This window comes from Rhinoderma darwinii (genome assembly GCF_050947455.1).
Source record: "Rhinoderma darwinii isolate aRhiDar2 chromosome 11 unlocalized genomic scaffold, aRhiDar2.hap1 SUPER_11_unloc_2, whole genome shotgun sequence".
NCBI lineage: Eukaryota > Metazoa > Chordata > Amphibia > Anura > Rhinodermatidae > Rhinoderma > Rhinoderma darwinii.
The window spans coordinates 93,602-114,056 of NW_027461851.1; the positions used below are offsets into that span (position 1 = coordinate 93,602).

The window sequence follows — 20,455 nt, forward strand, 5'->3', positions numbered from 1 at the left end:
TGACAGCTGCGGACTTCATTGCGGAACTTAGAATCTCCATTGAAGTCAATGGAGAAATTCCGCCATGAGTCCGCTACTGCTCCGCAACAGACAGAGCATGCTGCGGACACCAAATTCCGCTCCGCAGCCTATGCTCCGCAGCGGAATTGTACGCATCGTGTAAACGAACACTGCTAAATTAAAGTGAAAGTCAATGGAGAAACGGCTCCGCTGCGGATTAACGCTGCGGAGTGTCCGCAGCGGAATTTAAGTGAAATTCCGCTATGTGTGAACCCGCCCTTATACTCCAGTCACATCCAGAGCTGCAGTCATAATTCTGCTGCTACATCATGCCATACTCCAGTCACATGCAGAGCTGCAGTCACAATTCGGCTATTTACAGATCACCCTTCTTCCCCACTCCACTATCATGAGACCTGACAACTCAGCACAGCTGTGTAACCATCACCTGAGCTCCCACAATGCACTGCTCTTTGATAACTAGCAGAATTCTGACTGCAGCTCCGGCAGTGACTGGAGTATAAGACATGGTGTGAGTCCTGGATAACACAATATGGGATTCAGCGTAGGGCCCTGTTCACACCTGGGTCAGGTTTTCCCGTTCTGCCGGTTCTGTTGCACCACGGACACCGTTGACTTTATTTGGTTCCGCCGCGGTGTCCGTGGTTTTCCCGGATACAATAATGTAGAATGCTGCGCTATGGTCTCTGAGATTTTGCGCCGGATCGGTGATGGCGGCCCCTCACATACCCCCACATGTGGCTGTATACCGGCAGTTTATGATACAATGTTGCACTTTGTATCGGGCGACTCCACACGTAGCCGTTTTATCAGCGACTGATCCGCAACGTTTGGTTTTTGTATTTGAGGTTTTTTTTTTTTCTATTAATGCAAAATATTCAATGAAAAGTAAATCCCAAAGTCACATGACCGGAGCCGATCCCGTGCTGCGGGAGACTGATGAGGGTTATACTCCTCCATATACCTGATCAGAGCTGAGGAATCGTTACTTACCGCAATGATATGTGAGGGCGACAGCGGCGTTATCCCCGGATCCCCCAAACTCCGCGCTGGTGACGAGTAGGCGGAGGTGGAGACCCTCTCTGCAAGAAAGAACAGAGTGTCAGCTCTTGTGTCACGAGACCCACAATGACCAGAAGCTTAGGAGGGGTATCCCCATATTACACCTCTAGGACCCTCCACTATGGGGAGGTCAGCGGGACCCCCGCTCCTCTGATAGGTGGGGGTCCAGAGGTGAGGCTTGTATCCTGTGGAATACCCTATAAGTCACATCCTACATACAGACGTACCGCAGGTCACATATAGAACGGAGAGGGAAACTCCACATGAAACGCTGGTCCTGTTACCAGAGAGCAGTGCATTGTGGGAGCTCATGCGAGAGTCAGTGCTTACTGCAGGTCACATGACAGGTGAAGGGGAGGAGCTAAACCACAATCAGATAAGGAAGACAATAAACATTGACTTTCACTTTGGGTGTGAACGGAGAAGAAAACAAAAAAGCTGAGTCAGAAGGTCGGCTGCGGTCACACGGCCGTCTACAGAACAACGGAGTTCTAGGGCTGCGTTCACAGTGTTTTATTTTATACAGACCCATGAATACTATCCGTCAAAACATAGCGCATGTTCGGGGCCCCATAGCAGTTATTGGATCTGTTTTACAGAAATCAATCCTTGTGCTGTTAGAAACAGATCCAGGTCCACACAACGGGACCCCCAGGGACAGCGATACCATAAGCGTTGAGCCCGGGGAAGACCTTGATGTCACTGTCCATATATGGACAGTGATGTCAGAGGCTCCTCCAGGAGCGGATTCCACTCATAGAGGGAGCCCCAATGGTGTTATCTATAGGTTAGGGTGTGTGGTGCTATCTACAGGGGGTTACACTATATGGGCACCATCTACAGGGGTTACACTATATGGGCACCATCTACAGGGGGTTACACTATATGGGCACCATCTACAGGGGATTACACTATATGGGCACCATCTACAGGGGGTTACACTATATGGGCACCATCTACAGGGGGTTACACTATATGGGCACCATCTACAGGGGGTTACACTATATGGGCACCATCTACAGGGGGTTACACTATATGGGCACCATCTACAGGGGGTTACACTATATGGGCACCATCTACAGGGGGTTACACTATATGGGCACCATCTACAGGGGTAACACTATATGGGCACCATCTACAGGGGAAACACTATATGGGCACCATCTACAGGGGTAACACTATATGGGCACCATCTACAGGGGAAACACTATATGGGCACCATCTACAGGGGTAACACTATATGGGCACCATCTACAGGGGTAACACTATATGGGCACAATCTACAGGGGGTAACACTATATGGGCACCATCTACAGGGGGGTAACACTATATGGGCACCATCTACAGGGGGTAACACTATATGGGCACTATCTACAGGGGTTACACTATATGGGCACTATCTACAGGGGGTTACACTATATGGGCACTAACTACAGGGGTAACACTATATGGGCACCAACTACAGGGGTAACACTATATGGGCACCATCTACAGGGGCACCATCTACAGGGGGTAACACTATATGGGCACTATCTACAGGGGTTACACTATATGGGCACTATCTACAGGGGTAACACTATATGGGCACCAACTACAGGGGTAACACTATATGGGCACTATCTACAGGGGTAACACTATATGGGCACCATCTACTGGGGCACCATCTACAGGGGGTAACACTATATGGGCACCATCTACAGGGGGTAACAATATATGGGCACCATCTACAGGGGGTAACACTATATGGGCACCATCTACAGGGGGTAACACTATATGGGCACTATCTACAGGGGTAACACTATATGGGCACTATCTACAGGGGTAACACTATATGGGCACCATCTACTGGGGTAACTACAGGGGCACCATCTACAGGGGGTAACACTATATGGGCACCATCTACAGGGGGTAACAATATATGGGCACCATCTACAGGGGGTAACACTATATGGGCACTATCTACAGGGGTAACACTATATGGGCACTATCTACAGGGGGTAACACTATATGGGCACTATCTACAGGGGGTAACACTATATGGGCACCATCTACAGGGGGTAACACTATATGGGCACCATCTACAGGGGGTAACACTATATGGGCACCATCTACAGGGGGTAACACTATATGGGCACCATCTACAGGGGGTAACACTATATGGGCATCATCTACAGGGGGTAACACTATATGGGCACCATCTACAGGGGGTAACACTATATGGGCACCATCTACAGGGGGTAACACTATATGGGCACCATCTACAGGGGGTAACACTATATGGGCACCATCTACAGGGGGTAACACTATATGGGCACCATCTACAGGGGGTAACACTATATGGGCACCATCTACAGGGGGTAACACTATATGGGCACCATCTACAGGGGGTAACACTATATGGGCACCATCTACAGGGGGTAACACTATATGGGCACCATCTACAGGGGGTAACACTATATGGGCACCATCTACAGGGGGTAACACTATATGGGCACCATCTACAGGGGGTAACACTATATGGGCACCATCTACAGGGGGTAACACTATATGGGCACCATCTACAGGGGGTAACACTATATGGGCACCATCTACAGGGGGTAACACTATATGGGCACCATCTACAGGGGGTAACACTATATGGGCACCATCTACAGGGGGTAACACTATATGGGCACCATCTACAGGGGGTAACACTATATGGGCACCATCTACAGGGGGTAACACTATATGGGCACCATCTACAGGGGGTAACACTATATGGGCACCATCTACAGGGGGTAACACTATATGGGCACCATCTACAGGGGGTAACACTATATGGGCACCATCTACAGGGGGTAACACTATATGGGCACCATCTACAGGGGGTAACACTATATGGGCACCATCTACAGGGGGTAACACTATATGGGCACCATCTACAGGGGTAACACTATATGGGCACTATCTACAGGGGTAACACTATATGGGCACTATCTACAGGGGGTAACACTATATGGGCACTATCTACAGGGGTAACACTATATGGGCACTATCTACAGGGGGTAACACTATATGGGCACTATCTACAGGGGGTAACACTATATGGGCACTATCTACAGGGGGTAACACTATATGGGCACTATCTACAGGGGGTAACACTATATGGGCACTATCTACAGGGGTAACACTATATGGGCACTATCTACAGGGGGTAACACTATATGGGCACTATCTACAGGGGTAACACTATATGGGCACTAACACTATATGGGCACTATCTACAGGGGGTAACACTATATGGGCACTATCTACAGGGGGTAACACTATATGGGCACCATCTACAGGGGGTAACACTATATGGGCACCATCTACAGGGGGTAACACTATATGGGCACCATCTACAGGGGGTAACACTATATGGGCACCATCTACAGGGGGTAACACTATATGGGCACCATCTACAGGGGGTAACACTATATGGGCACCATCTACAGGGGGTAACACTATATGGGCACCATCTACAGGGGGTAACACTATATGGGCACCATCTACAGGGGGTAACACTATATGGGCACCATCTACAGGGGGTAACACTATATGGGCACCATCTACAGGGGGTAACACTATATGGGCACCATCTACAGGGGGTAACACTATATGGGCACCATCTACAGGGGGTAACACTATATGGGCACCATCTACAGGGGGTAACACTATATGGGCACCATCTACAGGGGGTAACACTATATGGGCACCATCTACAGGGGGTAACACTATATGGGCACCATCTACAGGGGGTAAAACTATATGGGCACCATCTACAGGGGGTAACACTATATGGGCACCATCTACAGGGGGTAACACTATATGGGCACCATCTACAGGGGGTAACACTATATGGGCACCATCTACAGGGGGTAACACTATATGGGCACCATCTACAGGGGGTAACACTATATGGGCACCATCTACAGGGGGTAACACTATATGGGCACCATCTACAGGGGGTAACACTATATGGGCACCATCTACAGGGGGTAACACTATATGGGCACCATCTACAGGGGGTAACACTATATGGGCACCATCTACAGGGGGTAACACTATATGGGCACCATCTACAGGGGGTAACACTATATGGGCACCATCTACAGGGGGTAACACTATATGGGCACTATCTACAGGGGTAACACTATATGGGCACTATCTACAGGGGGTAACACTATATGGGCACTATCTACAGGGGGTAACACTATATGGGCACTATCTACAGGGGGTAACACTATATGGGCACTATCTACAGGGGTAACACTATATGGGCACTATCTACAGGGGGTAACACTATATGGGCACTATCTACAGGGGTAACACTATATGGGCACTATCTACAGGGGGTAACACTATATGGGCACTATCTACAGGGGGTAACACTATATGGGCACTATCTACAGGGGGTAACACTATATGGGCACTATCTACAGGGGTAACACTATATGGGCACTATCTACAGGGGGTAACACTATATGGGCACTATCTACAGGGGTAACACTATATGGGCACTATCTACAGGGGGTAACACTATATGGGCACTATCTACAGGGGGTAACACTATATGGGCACTATCTACAGGGGGTAACACTATATGGGCACTATCTACAGGGGTAACACTATATGGGCACTAACACTATATGGGCACTATCTACAGGGGGTAACACTATATGGGCACTATCTACAGGGGGTAACACTATATGGGCACTATCTACAGGGGGTAACACTATATGGGCACTATCTACAGGGGTAACACTATATGGGCACTATCTACAGGGGGTAACACTATATGGGCACTGTCTACAGGGGCACTGTCTACAGGGGCACTGTGTTGTTTTCAGGGGTTTGGGAAAAAAACAAACCCTGACAAATGAAATTCATCCGTTGTGTGGGGTGTTTTTTTTTTTGTTTTTTTTTATGGCCATTGAAAACGATCGGACGGATTTGAAATGGATGAAAATTTGGCGACACTGATACAAATCGTCCGTGACCGACATTTAATCCGTTTTTAATGGCCATTTCTTTCAGCGTTGTGTGAATGACGCTGCACGGACAGGAAGGTTGTCACCGATACTCGGGACTTTGAAATGTTTTGGTTTCTTTTCTCCTATTTAATTCATTTTTAATCATAACATTTACATAAAATACAATAAAGAGAAAAACAAAAAAAAAAATGTAAGAAAAGAGGAAGGGAAAAAAAGCCATGGTCTAGCAGGCCCCATTCACACCAACGCATTTTTTCCCTCCTGTAAATACTGGCGCAAATACGGCTCCATTGGTCACCAGTATTCCACCCGTATTTATGGACCCTTTTCTCTGCACTAATTGGCAGCCCCTTCTCTCTTTGGGTATGTTCACACGGCAGCGTCCATTATGGCCGAAATCACGGAGCTGTTTTCAGGAGAATTTCAGACGTAATGGCAAGTGCAGGCGTCTTTCGCTGCGTCCTTTACGTACGTAATTGGAGCTGTTTTTCTATGGAGTCCATGGAAAACGGCTCCAATTACGTCCCATGAAGTGACAGGCACTTCTTTGATGCGGGCGTCTTTTGACAGCGGCGCGTAAAAAAATGACCGTCGGCACAGAACATTGTAAAGCCCATTCAAATAAAAGGGCAGATGTTTGCCGGCGCTTACAAGCAGTATTTTCGGACGTAATTCGAGGTTAAAACGCCCAAATTACGTCCGTAAATAGTGTGTGTGTGAACCCGGCCTATCAGTGCAGGATAGAGAGAAGGGGCAGCTGATCAGTGCTGGAACGCAGCGATAGAAAGAAAAAGAAGTTCATACGTCCCTGGCCGTTGTCTTGGTGACGCGTCCTCCTCTGACATCCAGCCCGACCTCCCTGGATGATGCGGCAGTCCATGTGACCGCTGCAGCCTGTGATTGGCCTGTGATTGGCTGCAGCGGTCACATGGGATGAAACGTCATCTCAGGAGGCCGGACTGGAGGAAGAAGCAGGGAGTTCTGGGTAAGTAGTAACTTTTAATACTATTACCTCCTCTCAGTGACTCTCCCCTGACGTCGCCTAGCAACGCTCCTGTAATTACGTGTGCCCCATAGACTTCTATGGGCTGCCCGTGCCGTAATTACGGCCTGACATAGGACATGTTTGTTCCAGATTTTTCAACGGCCCGGGCACCTTCCGGTAAGCAAACGGGAAGATACCTGTGGCCAATAGAAGTCCATGGGCCCTTAATTACGCCGTTTTTACGTTCGTGTACACGAGGCCTAACGATAATGATCCGGGCATCCGACTTTCCTGAGATAGAGAGTTTCCGACTTCACGGTCCGTGTTTTTCATACGGTGAATATCTATTGCCATTATTTCCTTCTGTTTCCGGGGTCTCCGTGATTTCCAGATTAGGCTCATTCAGACGAGCGCTTTTTTATTTTTTTTCAGCTGAAACATTAAACGGTTCAATGGTAAAATCCGGCTGATGAGGTTGTGGTGGGTGGTCCGGGGGGCGCATAGAATACAGAGGAGCGGCAGGGACCATGATGGGCTAATATAGGAGCGCCAACCTCTGCGCCATCATCCGGGACACGCTGCTCTCGGGGGCCGCTCTCAGGGGCCGCTCTCAGGGGCCGGAAGCAGCGACATGAATGATGTTCTGTCCCGGTCACTGGCGCTCTGCAGCTTGTCCCATCCTCCGTCCCCCCCATGTTAACCCTTCATGTGACTGGAATGTCAGCTCTTCTGCCACATCCGGACTTCGTTCTGTGCTCCATTGTGAAGAGCGGCTCCGTGCGCGTCCACGCGGAACCGAACAGAAAACACGCAGCAGAATTCACCAGCAGCAAAGCGAGCGCCATCTCACCACGTCTCATCCACGCTGCGGAAATATCCCGAGCAACAGTCACCGCGCAATTCCGTACATGTCAATCCCTGCTGCGCTTATCAGAGGAGACGTCACCATCCCCCAACACTCAGGAAAACGCGGCAAAATACGCACCGTGTTCTACAGTAAAAACCGCCATGTGTGAACAAGTCCTGAAGTCCCAAAAATCAAGATCAGGTGGAGGTGAAAATCCTGTATCTAATCCTATCATGTGTGATACGGTCTGCTGACCCACTGTATCTAATCCTATCATGTGTGATACTGTCTGCTGAGCCGCTGTATCTAATCCTATCATGTGTCATACTGTCTGCTGACCCACTGTATCTAATCCTATCATGTGTGATACTTTCTGCTGAGCTGCTGTATCTAATCCTATCATGTGTGATACTGTCTGCTGAGCTGTGTATCTAATCCTATCATGTGTGATACTGTCTGCTGAGCTGCTGTATCTAATCCTATCATGTGTCATACTGTCTGCTGACCCACTGTATCTAATCCTATCATGTGTGATACTGTCTGCTGAGCTGTGTATCTAATCCTATCATGTGTGATACTGTCTGCTGAGCTGTGTATCTAATCCCGTCATGTGTGATACTGTCTGCTGAGCGGTGTATCTAATCCTATCATGTGTGATACTGTCTGCTGAGCTGTGTATCTAATCCTGTCATGTGTGATACTGTCTGCTGAGCTGTGTATCTAATCCTATCATGTGTGATACGGTCTGCTGAGCTGTGTATCTAATCCTGTCATGTGTGATACTGTCTGCTGACCCACTGTATCTAATCCTATTGTGTGTCATATTGTCTGCTGAGCTGTGTATCTAATCCTATCATGTGTGATACTGTCTGCTGAGCTGTGTATCTAATCCTGTCAAGCTCCATAAAGATACGGGTTGGTTGGTTGGGGGAGTTTTGGGTGGAAGATCTTGATTAGCCGCACAGGGTCCTGACCTTAACCCCAACCAACACATATATAATAAACTAGAAAGGAGATTACGAGCCCCAAATTATCTTCTGGATGAAGGGGCAACAATTCCCACAGACCCCAAAATCTTGCAGAAAGCCCCAGAAGAGGGCAAGATGTTTTACAGCAAAGGGGGAACAACCAATGTCTATGGATTTATAATGAGACGTCATAAAAACTCCTGTAGGTGGAATGTGGAGGGGGCACATACTTTTGTCCATAAACAGCGAAGATACTGTGTAAAAAAGTATTATACTCCAGAGCTGCACTCACTATTCTGCTGGTGGAGTCACTGTGTACATATTACATTACTTATCCTGTACTGATCCTGAGTTAGATCCTGTATTATACTCCAGAGCTGCACTCACTATTCTGCTGGTGGAGTTACTGTGTACATACATTACATTACTTATCCTGTACTGATCCTGAGTTACATGCTGTATTATACTCCAGAGCTGCACTCACAATTCTGCTGGTGGAGTCACTGTGTACATACATTACATTACTTATCCTGTACTGATCCTGAGTTACATCCTGTATTATACTCCAGAGCTGCACTCACTATTCTGCTGGTGGAGTCACTGTGTACATATTACATTACTTATCCTGTACTGATCCAGAGTTAGATCCTGTATTATACTCCAGAGCTGCACTCACTATTCTGCTGGTGGAGTTACTGTGTACATACATTACATTACTTATCCTGTACTGATCCTGAGTTACATGCTGTATTATACTCCAGAGCTGCACTCACTATTCTGCTGGTGGAGTCACTGTGTACATACATTACATTACTGATCCTGAGTTACATCCTGTATTATACTCCAGAGCTGCACTCACTATTCTGCTGGTGGAGTCACTGTGTACATTACATTACTTATCCAGTAATGATCCTGAGTTACATCCTGTACTATACTCCAGAGCTGTACTCACTATTCTGCTGGTGGAGTCACTGTGTACATTACATTACTTATCCAGTAATGATCCTGAGTTACATCCTGTACTATACTCCAGAGCTGCACTCACTATTCTGCAGGTGGAGTCACTGTGTACATAAAATTACATTACTTATCCTGTACTGATCCTGAGTTATATCCTGTATTATACTCCAGAGCTGCGCTCACTATTCTGCTGGTGCAGTCGCTGTGTACATACATTACTTATCCTGTACTGATCCCGAGTTACATCCTGTACTATACTCCAGAGCTGCACTCACTATTCTGCTGGTGGAGTCACTGTGTACATACATTACTTCTCCTGTACTGATCCGGAGTTATATCCTGTATTATACTCCAGAGCTGCACTCACTATTCTGCTGGTGGAGTCACTGTGTACATACATTACATTACTTATCCTGTACTGATCCTGAGTTACATCCTGTATTATACTCCAGAGCTGCACTCACTATTCTGCTGGTGGAGTCACTGTGTACATACATTACATTACTTATCCTGTACTGATCCCGAGTTACATCCTGTATTATACTCCAGAGCTGCACTCTCTATTCTGCTGGTGGAGTCACTGTGTACATACATTACATTACTTATCCTGTACTGATCCTGAGTTACATGCTGTATTATACTCCAGAGCTGCACTCTCTATTCTGCTGGTGGAGTCACTGTGTACATAAAATTACATTACTTATCCTGTACTGATCCCAAGTTACATGCTGTATTATACTCCAGAGCTGCACTCACTATTCTGCTGGTGGAGTCACTGTGTACATTACATTACTTATCCAGTAATGATCCTGAGTTACATCCTGTACTATACTCCAGAGCTGCACTCACTATTCTGCTGGTGGAGTCACTGTGTACATACATTACTTATCCTGTATGGATCCTGAGTTATATCCTGTATTATACTCTAGAGCTGCACTCACTATTCTGCTGGTGGAGTCACTGTGTACATACATTACATTACTTATCCTGTACTGATCCTGAGTTACATCCTGTATTATACTCCAGAGCTGCACTCACTATTCTGCTGGTGGAGTCACTGTGTACATACATTACATTACTTATCCTGTATGGATCCTGAGTTATATCCTGTATTATACTCCAGAGCTGCACTCACTATTCTGCTGGTGGAGTCACTGTGTACATACATTACTTATCCTGTACTGATCCCGAGTTACATCCTGTATTATACTCCAGAGCTGCACTCTCTATTCTGCTGGTGGAGTCACTGTGTACATACATTACATTACTTATCCTGTACTGATCCTGAGTTATATCCTGTATTATACTCCAGAGCTGCACTCACTATTCTGCTGGTGGAGTCACTGTGTACATAAAATTACATTACTTATCCTGTACTGATCCTGAGTTATATCCTGTATTATACTCCAGAGCTGCGCTCACTATTCTGCTGGTGCAGTCGCTGTGTACATACATTACTTATCCTGTACTGATCCTGAGTTACATCCTGTATTATACTCCAGAGCTACACTCACTATTCTGCTGGTGGAGTCACTGTGTACATACATTACTTATCCTGTACTGATCCGGAGTTACATCCTGTATTATACTCCAGAGCTGCACTCACTATTCTGCTGGTGGAGTCACTGTGTACATAAAATTACATTACTTATCCTGTACTGATCCTGAGTTACATGCTGTATTATACTCCAGAGCTGCACTCTCTATTCTGCTGGTGGAGTCACTGTGTACATAAAATTACATTACTTATCCTGTACTGATCCCGAGTTACATGCTGTATTATACTCCAGAGCTGCACTCACTATTCTGCTGGTGGAGTCACGGTGTACATTACATTACTTATCCAGTAATGATCCCGAGTTACATCCTGTACTATACTCCAGAGCTGCACTCACTATTCTGCTGGTGGAGTCACTGTGTACATACATTACATTACTTATCCTGTACTGATCCTGAGTTACATCCTGCATTATACTCCAGAGCTGCACTCACTATTCTGCTGGTGGAGTCACTGTGTACATACATTACATTACTTATCCTGTACTGATCCTGAGTTATATCCTGTATTATACTTCAGAGCTGCACTCGCTATTCTGCTGGTGGAGTCACTGTGTACACACATTATATTACTTATTCTGTACTGTTCCTGAGTTACATCCTGTATTATACTCCAGAGCTGCACTCACTATTCTGCTGGTGGAGTCACTGTGTACATAAAATTACATTACTTATCCTGTACTGATCCTGAGTTACATGCTGTATTATACTCCAGAGCTGCACTCTTTATTCTGCTGGTGGAGTCACTGTGTACATAAAATTACATTACTTATCCTGTACTGATCCCGAGTTACATGCTGTATTATACTCCAGAGCTGCAATCACTATTCTGCTGGTGGAGTCACTGTGGATCAGTACAGGATAAGTAATGTATGTACACCGTGACTCCACCAGCAGAATAGTGAGTGCAGCTCTGGAGTATAGTACAGGATGTAACTCTGGATCAGTACAGGATAAGTAATATATGTACAGAGTTACATCCTGTACTATACTCCAGAGCTGCACTCACTATTGTGCTGGTGGAGTCACTGTGTGCATACATTACATTACTTATCCTGTACTGATCCTGAGTTACATCCTGTATTATACTCCAGAGCTGCACTCACTATTCTGCTGGTGGAGTCACTGTGTACATACATTACATTACTTATCCTGTACTGATCCTGAGTTACATCCTGTACTATACTCCAGAGCTGCACTCACTATTGTGCTGGTGGAGTCACTGTGTACATACATTACATTACTTATCCTGTACTGATCCTGAGTTACATCCTGTATTATACTCCAGAGCTGCACTCACTATTCTGCTGGTGGAGTCACTGTGTACACACATTATATTACTTATCCTGTACTGTTCCTGAGTTACATCCTGTATTATACTCCAGAGCTGCACTCACTATTCTGCTGGTGGAGTCACTGTGTACATACATTACATTACTTATCCTGTACTGATCCTGAGTTATATCCTGTATTATACTCCAGAGCTGCGCTCACTATTCTGCTGGTGCAGTCGCTGTGTACATACATTACATTACTTATCCTGAGTTACATCCTGTATTATACTCCAGAGCTACACTCACTATTCTGCTGGTGGAGTCACTGTGTACATACATTACTTATCCTGTACTGATCCTGAGTTACATCCTGTATTATACTCCAGAGCTGCACTCACTATTCTGCTGGTGGAGTCACTGTGTACATAAAATTACATTACTTATCCTGTACTGATCCTGAGTTATATCCTGTATTATACTCCAGAGCTGCGCTCACTATTCTGCTGGTGCAGTCGCTGTGTACATACATTACTTATCCTGTACTGATCCTGAGTTACATCCTGTATTATACTCCAGAGCTACACTCACTATTCTGCTGGTGGAGTCACTGTGTACATACATTACTTATCCTGTACTGATCCTGAGTTACATCCTGTATTATACTCCAGAGCTGCACTCACTATTCTGCTGGTGGAGTCACTGTGTACATACATTACATTACTTATCCTGTACTGATCCTGAGTTACATCCTGTATTATACTCCAGAGCTGCACTCACTATTCTGCTGGTGGAGTCAATGTGTACATACATTACATTACTTATCCTGTACTGATCCTGCGTTATATCCTGTATTATACTTCAGAGCTGCACTCGCTATTCTGCTGGTGGAGTCGCTGTGTACACACATTATATTACTTATCCTGTACTGTTCCTGAGTTACATCCTGTATTATACTCCAGAGCTGTACTCACTATTCTGCTGGTGGAGTCACTGTGTACATTATATTACTTATCCTGTACTGATCCCGAGTTACATCCTGTATTATACTCCAGAGCTGCACTCTCTATTCTGCTGGTGGAGTCACTGTGTACATACATTACATTACTTATCCTGTACTGATCCTGAGTTACATGCTGTATTATACTCCAGAGCTGCACTCTCTATTCTGCTGGTGGAGTCACTGTGTACATAAAATTACATTACTTATCCTGTACTGATCCCGAGTTACATGCTGTATTATACTCCAGAGCTGCACTCACTATTCTGCTGGTGGAGTCACTGTGTACATTACATTACTTATCCAGTAATGATCCTGAGTTACATCCTGTACTATACTCCAGAGCTGCACTCACTATTGTGCTGGTGGAGTCACTGTGTGCATACATTACATTACTTATCCTGTACTGATCCTGAGTTACATCCTGTATTATACTCCAGAGCTGCACTCACTATTCTGCTGGTGGAGTCACTGTGTACATACATTACATTACTTATCCTGTATGGATCCTGAGTTATATCCTGTATTATACTCCAGAGCTGCACTCACTATTCTGCTGGTGGAGTCACTGTGTACATACATTACTTATCCTGTACTGATCCCGAGTTACATCCTGTATTATACTCCAGAGCTGCACTCTCTATTCTGCTGGTTTAGTCACTGTGTACATACATTACATTACTTATCCTGTACTGATCCTGAGTTATATCCTGTATTATACTCCAGAGCTGCGCTCACTATTCTGCTGGTGCAGTCGCTGTGTACATACATTACTTATCCTGTACTGATCCTGAGTTACATCCTGTATTATACTCCAGAGCTACACTCACTATTCTGCTGGTGGAGTCACTGTGTACATACATTACTTATCCTGTACTGATCCTGAGTTACATCCTGTATTATACTCCAGAGCTGCACTCTCTATTCTGCTGGTGGAGTCACTGTGTACATAAAATTACATTACTTATCCTGTACTGATCCCGAGTTACATGCTGTACTATACTCCAGAGCTGCACTCACTATTCTGCTGGTGGAGTCACTGTGTACATACATTACATTACTTATCCTGTACTGATCCTGAGTTATATCCTGTATTATACTTCAGAGCTGCACTCGCTATTCTGCTGGTGGAGTCACTGTGTACACACATTATATTACTTATTCTGTACTGTTCCTGAGTTACATCCTGTATTATACTCCAGAGCTGCACTCACTATTCTGCTGGTGGAGTCACTGTGTACATAAAATTACATTACTTATCCTGTACTGATCCTGAGTTACATGCTGTATTATACTCCAGAGCTGCACTCTTTATTCTGCTGGTGGAGTCACTGTGTACATAAAATTACATTACTTATCCTGTACTGATCCCGAGTTACATGCTGTATTATACTCCAGAGCTGCAATCACTATTCTGCTGGTGGAGTCACTGTGGATCAGTACAGGATAAGTAATGTATGTACACCGTGACTCCACCAGCAGAATAGTGAGTGCAGCTCTGGAGTATAGTACAGGATGTAACTCTGGATCAGTACAGGATAAGTAATTTATGTACAGAGTTACATCCTGTACTATACTCCAGAGCTGCACTCACTATTCTGCTGGTGGAGTCACTGTGTACATACATTACATTACTTATCCTGTACTGATCCTGAGTTATATTCTGTATTATACTCCAGAGCTGCACTCACTATTCTGCTGGTGGAGTCACTGTGTACATACATTACTTATCCTGTACTGATCCTGAGTTACATCCTGTATTATACTCCAGAGCTGCACTCACTATTCTGCTGGTGGAGTCACTGTGTACATACATTACATTACTTATCCTGTATGGATCCTGAGTTATATCCTGTATTATACTCCAGAGCTGCACTCACTATTCTGCTGGTGGAGTCACTGTGTACATACATTACTTATCCTGTACTGATCCCGAGTTACATCCTGTATTATACTCCAGAGCTGCACTCTCTATTCTGCTGGTTTAGTCACTGTGTACATACATTACATTACTTATCCTGTACTGATCCTGAGTTATATCCTGTATTATACTCCAGAGCTGCGCTCACTATTCTGCTGGTGCAGTCGCTGTGTACATACATTACTTATCCTGTACTGATCCTGAGTTACATCCTGTATTATACTCCAGAGCTACACTCACTATTCTGCTGGTGGAGTCACTGTGTACATACATTACTTATCCTGTACTGATCCTGAGTTACATCCTGTATTATACTCCAGAGCTGCACTCTCTATTCTGCTGGTGGAGTCACTGTGTACATAAAATTACATTACTTATCCTGTACTGATCCCGAGTTACATGCTGTATTATACTCCAGAGCTGCACTCACTATTCTGCTGGTGGAGTCACTGTGTACATTACATTACGTATCCAGTAATGATCCCGAGTTACATCCTGTACTATACTCCAGAGCTGCACTCACTATTCTGCTGGTGGAGTCACTGTGTACATACATTACATTACTTATCCTGTACTGATCCTGAGTTATATCCTGTATTATACTTCAGAGCTGCACTCGCTATTCTGCTGGTGGAGTCACTGTGTACACACATTATATTACTTATTCTGTACTGTTCCTGAGTTACATCCTGTATTATACTCCAGAGCTGCACTCACTATTCTGCTGGTGGAGTCACTGTGTACATAAAATTACATTACTTATCCTGTACTGATCCTGAGTTACATGCTGTATTATACTCCAGAGCTGCACTCTTTATTCTGCTGGTGGAGTCACTGTGTACATAAAATTACATTACTTATCCTGTACTGATCCCGAGTTACATGCTGTATTATACTCCAGAGCTGCAATCACTATTCTGCTGGTGGAGTCACTGTGGATCAGTACAGGATAAGTAATGTATGTACACCGTGACTCCACCAGCAGAATAGTGAGTGCAGCTCTGGAGTATAGTACAGGATGTAACTCTGGATCAGTACAGGATAAGTAATTTATGTACAGAGTTACATCCTGTACTATACTCCAGAGCTGCACTCACTATTCTGCTGGTGGAGTCACTGTGTACATACATTACATTACTTATCCTGAGTTATATTCTGTATTATACTCCAGAGCTGCACTCACTATTCTGCTGGTGGAGTCACTGTGTACATACGTTACATTACTTATCCTGTACTGATCCTGAGTTACATCCTATTATACTCCAGAGCTGCACTCACTATTCTGCTGGTGGAGTCAGTGTGTGTGTATATATATATATATATATATATATATATATATATATATCTGTCCGTTTTAAAAGTGCAGCCTGGCAGAGCATGCTGGGACCTGTAGTTTGCCCAACACCATATCCAGTGACCATCGTATGACTTGTTCTGACAGGTGACTTGTGGGTGATGATGATGAGGGTTGTAGTTCAGCTGCATCTCTGGAGGAGAACGTCCCCCTCCCCCTGTATATATTCTCATCCTGTGTCTTCATGTGATATTGGAGATGTCTGGGATGTGAGAGGCGATGACCTTGATGTTGAGGGAGAGGTCGTGAGTCCCCAGAGAATGGGGGTGGGTGGGTGTCATATCAAGTCTGGATGTACAGGATAAAGAGGGGATGGGTATTATGTCCTGCCTGATGTACAGGGGGCGGGTGTAGTGTGATGTATAGGGGGTGTTGGTGTTGTAGTGTATAGGGGGTGTTGTAGTGTATAGGGGGTGATGTATGAGGGGTGTGATGTATAGGGGTGTGATGTATAGGGGGATGGGGTGTCATATCTAGTCTAGATGTACAGGATACAGAGGGGAGGGGTATTATGTCCTGCCTGATGTATGGGGGGGGGTGTAGTGTATAGGGGGTGATGTATAGGGGGGGTTATGTATAGGGGGTGTGATATGTTCTCTTGCACTTGTTCTAACTGGTCTAGATCAGGGCGCACGTTGTATAGATCGGGGCGCACGTTGTATATATTAGGGTACCCCCTCACCGCAGCCGCACCCTCCCAGCTGATATGAGTCTGCACGTGCTTAGTCACATCGCAGCGATACCGCAGATCGGAGACAGTCAGCATGTGGGACAATGATGGGATCAGACACGTGCTGCGCACAATGACAGCGCTGCGCTCAACTATTCCAGCCGCATCACAGAGAGCTGAGCCATTATAACCCCCCGTGTACATTATATCCTGACATATATTATATATACAGTGCGTGCGACACAGGGCCCTGCAGATACAGTGTGAACAGAGCTGGATCCCGGGCAGAAACTGCACCTTCCTTACACCGGACAGTCCGCACCCAGCACCGGACTCTGCAGGGAACAAGCTTCTCCCAGCCCCGACATGTGGCCCCCGGTACAGTGCGGCCCCTTCATCCCCCCGGTCCTACCTGCAACCTGGACCTCCCGGACAGACATGCTGAGTCCTCTCCCTGCAGTGACTGCGGATGGAGCAGCTGATGAGGCAGAGCCGGGAGGGAGGGGGAAAGTGTGACGTCTGCAGCGAGCGCTGCGCCCCCTGCCGGAGCCTCCAGGTCAGGACCGACCCACCCGATATACAGCGGAGGCAGCTCTATATATACAGGGGAGGCAGCTCTATATATACAGGGGAGGCGGCTCTATATACAGAGAAGACAGCGCTATATATACAGGGGAGGCAGCTCTATATATACAGGGGAGGCAGCTCTATATACAGGGGAGGTGGCTCTATATATATATACAGGGGAGGCAGCTCTATATATATACAGGGGAGGCGGCTCTATATATATACAGGGGAGGCGGCTCTATATATACAGGGGAGGCGGCTCTATATATACAGGGGAGGCGGCTCTATATATACAGGGGAGGCGGCTCTATATATATAGGGGAGGCGGCTCTATATATACAGGGGAGGCAGCTCTATATATACACAGGGGAGGCGGCTCTATATATATATACAGGGGAGGCAGCGCTATATATACAGGGGAGGTGGCTCTATATATATATACAGGGGAGGCAGCTCTATATATATACAGGGGAGGCGGCTCTATATATATACAGGGGAGGCGGCTCTATATATACAGGGGAGGCGGCTCTATATATATAGGGGAGGCGGCTCTATATATACAGGGGAGGCAGCTCTATATATACACAGGGGAGGCGGCTCTATATATATATACAGGGGAGGCAGCTCTATATATACAGGGGAGGCGGCTCTATATATACAGGGGAGGCAGCTCTATATATACAGGGGAGGCGGCTCTATATATATACAGGGGAGGCGGCTCTATATATACAGGGGAGGCGGCTCTATATATACAGGGGAGGCGGCTCTATATATATACAGGGGAGGCGGCTCTATATATACAGGGGAGGCGGCTCTATATATACAGGGGAGGCGGCTCTATATATACAGGGGAGGCGGCTCTATATATACAGGGGAGGCGGCTCTATATATACAGGGGAGACAGCTCTATATATACAGGGGAGACAGCGCTATATATACAGGGGAGGCAGCTCTATATATACAGGGGAGGCAGCTCTATATACAGGGGAGGTGGCTCTATATATACAGGGGAGGCAGCTCTATATATACAGGGGAGGGGGATCTATATATATACAGGGGAGGCGGCTCTATATATACAGGGGAGGCGGCTCTATATATATACTGGGGAGGCAGCTCTATATATACAGGAGAGGCGGCTCTATATATACAGGGGAGGCGGCTCTATATATACAGGGGAGGCAGCGCTATATATACAGGGGAGGCAGCGCTATATATACAGGGGAGGCAGCTCTATATATACAGGGGAGGCGGCTCTATATATACAGGGGAGGCGGCTCTATATACAGGGGAGGCGGCTCTATATACAGGGGAGGTGGCTCTATATATATACAGGGGAGGCAGCTCTATATATATATACAGAGAAGACAGCGCTATATATACAGGGGAGGCAGCTCTATATATACAGGGGAGGCAGCTCTATATACAGGGGAGGTGGCTCTATATATATACAGGGGAGGCAGCTCTATATATATACAGGGGAGGCGGCTCTATATATATACAGGGGAGGCGGCTCTATATATACAGGGGAGGCGGCTCTATATATACAGGGGAGGCGGCTCTATATATATACAGGGGAGGCGGCTCTATATATACAGGGGAGGCGGCTCTATATATACAGGGGAGGCGGCTCTATATATACAGGGGAGGCGGCTCTATATATACAGGGGAGGCGGCTCTATATATACAGGGGAGACAGCTCTATATATACAGGGGAGACAGCGCTATATATACAGGGGAGGCAGCTCTATATATACAGGGGAGGCAGCTCTATATACAGGGGAGGTGGCTCTATATATATACAGGGGAGGCAGCTCTATATATATATATATATATATATACAGAGGAGGCAGCGCTATATATACAGGGGAGGCAGCGCTATATATACAGGGGAGGCAGCTCTATATATACAGGGGAGGCGGCTCTATATATACAGGGGAGGCGGCTCTATATACAGGGGAGGTGGCTCTATATATATACAGGGGAGGCAGCTCTATATATATATACAGAGGAGGCAGCGCTATATATACAGGGGAGGCAGCTCTCTATATATACAGAGGAGGCAGCTCTATATATATACAGGGGAGGCAGCTCTATATATATATACAGAGGAGGCAGCTCTATATATACAGGGGAGGCAGCTCTCTATATATACAGAGGAGGCAGCGCTATATATACAGGGGAGGCAGCGCTATATATACAGGGGAGGCAGCTCTATATATACAGGGGAGGCGGCTCTATATATACAGGGGAGGCGGCT

At 46.0% G+C, this 20,455-nt stretch overlaps 1 protein-coding gene across 1 annotated transcript in view; it reads right to left on the bottom strand.

Annotated features, from left to right (window-relative positions):
* Nucleotides 1-18,157, bottom strand: part of LOC142698029 (heat shock 70 kDa protein 12A-like) — a 58,296-nt gene extending 40,139 nt beyond the window's left edge. The window contains exons 1-2 of the mRNA XM_075847763.1: nucleotides 18,044-18,157; nucleotides 1,015-1,103 (exon numbers count right to left, since the gene is read on the bottom strand). Coding sequence (XP_075703878.1) covers nucleotides 1,015-1,103; nucleotides 18,044-18,071 — 117 coding nt within the window. The 5' untranslated portion in view covers nucleotides 18,072-18,157. The remainder of the gene's footprint in view (nucleotides 1-1,014; nucleotides 1,104-18,043) is intronic.
* Nucleotides 18,158-20,455: the final 2,298 nt, after the last annotated feature.